Genomic DNA, 7,336 nt, shown 5'->3' on the forward strand with positions numbered 1-7,336 from the left:
TTAGTGCCACTTTGGATTCACGACTTGTCATGTCGGCCCGGGTCCTTTGTCATATGGATGCTAGCGACACTATAATATACGTGAGCCAAAAGGCGCAAACGGTCCCGGGCCAGGTAAGGTGGCACCCATGGGAATACCGTGCGTGAGGCCGCAAAGTGATATGATGTGTTACATGCTAGATCGGTGTGACTTAGGATCGGGTGGACCGCTCTCTAAGGGCGACGGTCTCCGCCTTGTTCATGACTGTAAGGACCCCCACGGACTCCACCGAGCCATCCTGCATGGTGCGGGCGAACGACGGAACGACAACGACGACGGCATGGATGCGGAGCAAGAGCGAAGGTGGATGATGGCACGAACACGGGAAAGAGAGGCCCAACGCGTGAGAGAGCAGTCAATTTGGTGGATTTTGACAATTTGGAGCAATTTGGGGTGTGTCCAGCCTATTGGTTCCGACATGATAAACGCGTCCAAAACAACCCTAAATTGCCCCTAGATAAGAGTTGGGTTTGAGAAGTGCAAAACATATCGAACATATGAGCTGGATTTAAAAGGTTTAGTTGGCTAGCTTCTTTTTGTTCGAGCGGTGCACCCACAAAAATGGTCCAAAGTAAGGGGTCCGATTGAAGACGGTCTAAACGAAGACAGAGAGAATAAACCAACCCATCAATGTTTAAATCTTAAACTTGACACTGGTGCTCGTATTTTTTAATTTTATTTCAGACTTTTCGACGATATTCGCTCAGTAGTGGGAGAAGGCGTTCCCGTCGACTACGAGACGTTTGTGGTAACTTCTTAATTTCAAGATATTGTACCGACTCAGTATCTCGAAGGTGCTCATAGAGGTAAGATGTATGTGCATCCCTTCATAAGGGTAAGTGTATGCGCGAGACCGTGCACTAGAGAGATGCAGGTAGGAGTGAAAAACAATTGAATCCGGTACCGTGCGCCCATCATCTGTAGTTTTCAATCTCACCTAAACAAATCAGTAATTTTCAATCTCACCTAAAAAAACCCAGTAATTTTCAATCATCCTCTTACGTCCGGCTCACGCCTCAAAACCTTCCTTCTAGACCCCTCAAGCCCCCCTGCCTCACACGTCAAAACACGAGAAAACTATTGAAGGCCCAAAAAAGGCGAAATAAAATAGAAGCAAGCGCAGCAGGACTATAAAAAAAATCGCTTTTTTTCTGTTAAACTAGCACGAGAGAGAAGAACACGCCTGCGGCGCTGCCGTTTCGTTCCGTCCGCGTGCTCTGACCGACAACCCCTTGCGGCCCAGCGTATAAATACAGACTCCCCGTCTCCAGAACCTTAACCTCATCCTCGGCGCGGAACCGAATCAATCAGCCCCTCGCCTCAAGCCTCCAACCACCGCCGGCAGATCCCCAATCCCGCCCTCCCGACCCCCCGAACCCGAGCGAGTTCGAGCGATGGAGGCAGCAGCCGCAGCCGCCGTGGCGCTCAGGTCGCCGGCCGCCGCCGGAGCCGCGCCCTCGCGCCGGGTCGCCGCCGCCGCCAGCTCGCTCCCCTTCGAGCGGAGGCGCAGCTTCGCCCTCGGCTCCATCAAGGTACGCACGGAGGAGCTTTGGGTTCTCACGATTTGGTGCTCCGGCACATGTTGATTGCAGTATAGTAATAATTTTGGGCCTTATCCTTTTCCAGTGTTCTTATCCATTTCTTGGTTTCTGTAAAATCCCAGCTGTCATAGTTTGAGGCAAAAATTACTCATTATTGGTTTGATTACTCTGCATCGAATGCCCTATTGTGTAGCAAGAAAAAGAAAAACAGATCTGTACATGTTTTACTGCAATTTTTCACTATTTCCCCCAGTTCTATGTGTTATCAGTTTGTCGCTTGGAGATTCAAGTAGTTTGAGCATAGAAATGGTTCGGTAATGGTAACTTTTGCTGACGCGCTTCCTTGTCTGGACGCTATCCTCAGGGCCTCGGGCGGCGGCAGCGCACTTCCAGAAGGCTGCGCGGCGTGATCAGGGCATCCTCCTCGTCCCCGTCGGAGTCTCTGCCATCTTCTTCGCCGATCGCGCCGCTGCAAATGGAGTCGCCGATAGGGCAGTTCCTCTCGCAGATTTTGGTCACGCACCCTCACCTGCTCCCCGCTGCCGCCGAGCAGCAGCTCGAGCAGCTCCAGACCGTCCAAGACTCTGCAGACAAGAAAGACGCGCAGGCACCGCCGGCAGCCGGCGACATCGTGCTGTACAGGTAAATGATCTTTGGAATGGTGACTTGTTATTTCCGATCCATCCGGCTGTAAGAAGTTTGGATTTTGGTAAATAATCTTAAGAAGGGGGCAGGCCACTTGTAGAACCATCATCAAGCTAGCAAGACCAGCTGTTATGCTGCCTCCAACCACAGATAAATCTTTTTTATGGGCCGTTGCCGACATGGGTAAAAAATGCACAGTTTACATAACAGATAGAGCTGTCACGAAATGTTTAACCTTTGGTTGAAGTGCCGGCTGCGTTTTCTGTAGGGAAGAAAAAAAAGGTTATGTTTCTTCTAGTCTGAATGTCTGATTGATTAGGATAGAGCAGTCACGTTCATTTTAGAATTGTTTCGTCAGTCAGAATTTCCTACATAAAAAAGGATAGACATTTCATGGTTTGAATGTAGGAAATACAAGTCCAATTTGTAAAACTGCTCACAATAGGTTGAATCTTTGGTTAATTCCAAAAGGTCCCTGTCAGTTAAAGAAATCTTTAATTTTTAACTCTCTTGTTTTATAGGCGAATTGCCGAGGTTAAGGAGAAGGAAAGGAAAAGGACCATGGAGGAGATACTGTACGCGCTGGTTGTTCAGAAGTTTGTTGAAGCTGGCGTCTCCTTGGTCCCAGCTCTGTCTCACTCCATCGATGCTTCTTCTGGTAGAGTTGATCAGTGGGCAGAGCATGTGGAAGGGAAGCTCGAGCGTTTGCACTCACACGAGGCATATGAAATGATCGAGAACCACTTGAATCTCATATTGGGGCAGCGGCAAGCTGATGGCACTGTCGCAGCCATAAGCAAGCTCCGAGTTGGCCAGGTCTATGCCGCATCAGTGATGTATGGCTACTTCCTCAAGAGAGTTGATAAGAGGTTTCAGCTCGAGAAGTCGATGAAGAGCCTCCCTTGGGGATCAGAAGACGACGCGCTCAATCAAGTTATGACAACCGACTCACGGCCCTCAGATCAGACGTACAGTTCTCATCCAGAGGTGGAGTCATGGACTTCCCCTGACCTCAGCGCAGGAGGTCTCGGCCAGTCCGTCAAGCCTTCCCGTCTTCGATCGTATGTCATGTCATTTGATTCAGACACGTTACAAACTTACGCGACAATCCGGTCGAAGGTGGCATTTGGCATCATCGAGAAGCACACGGAGGCGCTATTCGGGAAGCCGGAGATCGTGATCACCCCGGAAGGAACAGTCGACTCTTCCAAGGATGAGTATGTCAGGATAAGCTTCTCCGGTTTGAGAAGGCTGATCTTAGAGGCTGTCACTTTCGGATCCTTCCTCTGGGACGTCGAGAGCTATGTGGACTCCAGGTACCATTTTGTCACCAACTAATTGGATCCAGATAGGGTAGATTCATGGCATGTATGATATTTGGTCTGAAGTTCATGGGCTGCACTGAAGACTATTGTACAATTACCCCGTGCTGATGCTCAGGAACGTATGATTCTGGCATCAGGTCATTGTAAAGAGGAAGTGTCATTAGCATTGTATCTAGCTACTAAGCTTTGTTAGCATTTGCTCTGGTTGGAGTGTTCCTCCTCACGATATTGAATTTGGGGAGTCCTAGCTGAACCTATTCAAGATATTGTATGTTTTGAGATTTGTTAGCTTGTTGCTCGTCTTGGATGATAACTGTGAACGATATCGTTTGATGGTCAACGCCAGTATGTGTGATGAACATCAGCAATAATGTAACTTGTCTAACTGGCTTAATGCTGCTTAAATGGGTCGTCAGCAAACAGCAATAATGTAACTTGTCTAACTGGCTTAATGCTGCTTAAATGGCTGGCTCTGATGGATAATAATTCAACTCAATTATATGTGGACTAGTAGCTGGCAAAATGTTGATTAAATGTTTGGCTCTGCAAGGGTAATTACTTTTTTTAATGGTCATGGGGGAGTAGTTGCCTACAGGCTTGACAACCTCTACAAGATCAGAGCAACTCTACCAGACCCTGTAAAACGCGTTTGCAGTTCGCGCAAAACAGTTTTTGCGGGCCGGCACATGCTGGCACAGATGCAGACCCCAAACGGATCCGTAAAAAAGTATATTCGCGGAATATGCTTTTTATGGGTCGGCTATGCGGGTTCTGCTCTTTGCGCCGCTGCATCCCCGCATATCATCAGCCCGCAAATATCAAATCCAACATAATTTAACAATCGAAAACAAACTAAATTATTCAAATCAAACATAAAACAATAATCGTCCGTATTACAAATAATTATTCAAATCACCGTAGCAAACTTAAAATAATGCAATACAAAACTTGTCATGAATACAAATACAAATGAATACAAAAATTAGTCACTGTCCAGCCCTTTACCAATGGTGCTCAATGAGATCTTGCTGAAGCTGAAAGTGTGTGTCTGCATTTTCAATCTCCTTGTATGTCTGAAGAAAAGCTCTAATGCGGTTTGGGTCTCTAGCTGGTTTGACACGGCTACCCACATTGTCGTAAAAGAATTCTAAGTCCATTCCTCTCTCATCTTCAAGAATCATATTGTGCAGGATAACACAGCAAGTCATGATGTTCTTCAGGGTTTTCTTATCCCAAAAACGAGCAGGACCACGGACAATAGCAAACCTAGATTGCAAAACATCGAATGCTCTTTCAATGTTTTTTCGGGCTGCCTCTTGCACCCTTGCAAATTCACATTGTTTTTTTGTTTTGGGTTCTTTGATGCTCTTGACAAATGTGCATCAAGGAGGATATATACCATCTGCAAGATAGTACCCCTTTGTGTATTCATGCCCATTGATAGTGTAGTTGCAAGTAGGAGCATCACCACTAGCAAGCCTAGCAAACAAATGAGAGCGTTGCAATACATTGATATCATTGAGTGTGCCGGGCATACCAAAAAAGCAATGCCAAATCCATAAATTCTCGGATGCTACGGCCTCTAGCACAATTGTTGCATCACGAGACTTGCCACAATACATTCCTTGCCAAGCCTTGGGGCAATTTTTCCAATTTCAATGCATACAATCAATGCTACCTAGCATCCCAGGCCAACCTCTCCTCTCATTAGCTGCCATCAATTTCTTTGTGTCATCTTCATTTGATGCCCGAAAATTCTCGGGACCAAAGACACGGACGATCACTTTCGCAAATCTACGCACAGACTCAATTGTGCTATCTTCACCAATGCGAAGATACTCATCGGCATAGTCAGCCGGAACGCCATATGCAATCACTCGCATAGCTGCGGAGATTTTTTGATATGCACTAAATCCCTTTAAGTCCGCGGCATTCCTTCTTGAGTGAAATACCGGCAATTTGCCTCGCAAGCTTCAACAATTTTCACAAAAAGGGATCGGCGCATTCGGTACCTTCTGCGGTAGAGGTGTGCAGGATATGTAGGATTCTCCGAAAAATAATCTTGCATCAACATCTCGTTTCCAAGATGGCGATTCCGCGGAATGCACAGACGCCCGACAGTAGATCCTCGCCTCCTCTTTCAGTACTCGTCTTCATGCTCCTTCACAGCAAGCGCCATGACCAATGTTTGCTGCCGAAAGGTCGCAAGAATGGTCTCCACATCCGAGTCGTCTGAATCGGACGAATCGGATAGCAAGAACTTCTCGCACGGGGTCAACTCCATCTACACGCACACCGGCGCGTCAATCTACTACACAGCTCGCAAAAATCACAAAAAAGGGACTAACCGGTGGCGAGTGCTCCCGGGCGGCGACGAGGGTGGTGCGCTCGGCGATGGTCGATCCCAGCGGCGGCGGTGACTGGGGGGCGGCTCTTCTCGCCGGATCCGGAGGGGCGGTGCAGCGGCTCGGCGCGGGAGGGTGTGGGGCGGCCCCGCGGAGCGATTCCACCCACAGATATGGCCGGAATCGCCGGCGGCGGGCGGGCGGAAGCAAGGGCGGGCGGCGGCAGAACGAGGGGGAAAAGAGCGCGGGCTGAAATGTCCCTCCCGCCAACTGCTTCTCTGTGATGCAGGGCACTGCAGCCGCGAGGGGGAAACCCGCGTTTTCCCGGGTTGGGGTCGGGAATTTGCCGCGCCCCCTAAAAATTTTTGCGGGCCGGGGCGGAATGCGGGGTCTGGTCGGGCAGGCTTTCCGGCCCGTACCCGCATTTGGCAGTTATTTTACGGGTCGGGGGCGGATGCGGGGTCTGCTAGAGTTGCTCTAAGAGGGACTTGGCAAATCCGCCCCCCTATACGTCCCTCATACTTTGTGTCGGGCATCATCCATATATCTCAAATCCGGACTTGCAAATCCATACAAATATACGTCCACGAACAGTGCCCGCTGGTCCCTTATATTTTGTGGGACTTGGCAAATCCGCCCCCTATACGTCCCTCATATTTTTGTGTCGGGCATCATCCATATATCTCAAATCCGGACTTGCAAATCCATACAAATATACGTCCACGGACAGTGCCCGCTGGTCCCTTATATTTTGTGTCGGGCATCGTCCACATATCTCAAATCCGGACTCGCAAATCCATACAATCGACATACACGCCAATGTCGCATGTAAATAACAAATGTTGGTACTAAAGATAAATATCACACGTAAATAACAAATAACAAATGTTGGTACCAAAAATAAATAGTGTTTACATAAAATTTATTTTAAGTGCACAACTCAAACATCAACTCTTTAGTTTTCATTATGGGTCTACATATGCTCCATAAGATCACTGAGTAACTGCACGTGCACATGATGATCTCGAAGATTCGGATGCATCTGCAGAAAGTTCATAAGCCGAGCTGCATCTGGATCTTCCGGGATTGAACTTGTTCTCCAGGCGCTTCAAAATCATTGGTTTGGGAAACACCATCACCCTCATCCTAGACAATCATATTCTGCAAAATAACACAATATGTCATGAGCTGGCACAAAGTTTCTGATTCCCACAGCATTGCAGCCCCACGAACAATTCCCCAACGAGTTTGAAGCACTCCGAATGCCCTCTCCACATCCTTCCTAACTGCATCCTGAGTGGCTTTGTTTGTTGCCCTGTGGTTCGGATATGGTCTTCACAAACGCCGTCCACCGAGGATAGATACCATCGGCAAGATAGTATCCCATGTTGTAGTCACGGCTGTTGACGGTTTAGTTGCATGGCGGTGATTCTCCATTGCA

At 48.2% G+C, this 7,336-nt stretch overlaps 1 protein-coding gene across 1 annotated transcript; it reads left to right on the forward strand.

Annotated features, from left to right (window-relative positions):
- Nucleotides 1-1,200: 1,200 nt before the first annotated feature.
- LOC109753870 (UV-B-induced protein At3g17800, chloroplastic) lies at nt 1,201-3,838 on the forward strand. Its single transcript, XM_020312793.4, has 3 exons — nt 1,201-1,571; nt 1,945-2,222; nt 2,747-3,838. Exons 1-3 carry the CDS (start codon nt 1,434-1,436, stop codon nt 3,561-3,563), a joined length of 1,233 nt encoding a protein of 410 aa, XP_020168382.1. The 5' UTR covers nt 1,201-1,433; the 3' UTR covers nt 3,564-3,838.
- The last annotated feature ends 3,498 nt before the right edge of the window (nt 3,839-7,336 follow it).

This window comes from Aegilops tauschii, chromosome 4, assembly GCF_002575655.3.
Source record: "Aegilops tauschii subsp. strangulata cultivar AL8/78 chromosome 4, Aet v6.0, whole genome shotgun sequence".
NCBI classification, from domain to species: Eukaryota; Viridiplantae; Streptophyta; class Magnoliopsida; order Poales; family Poaceae; genus Aegilops; species Aegilops tauschii.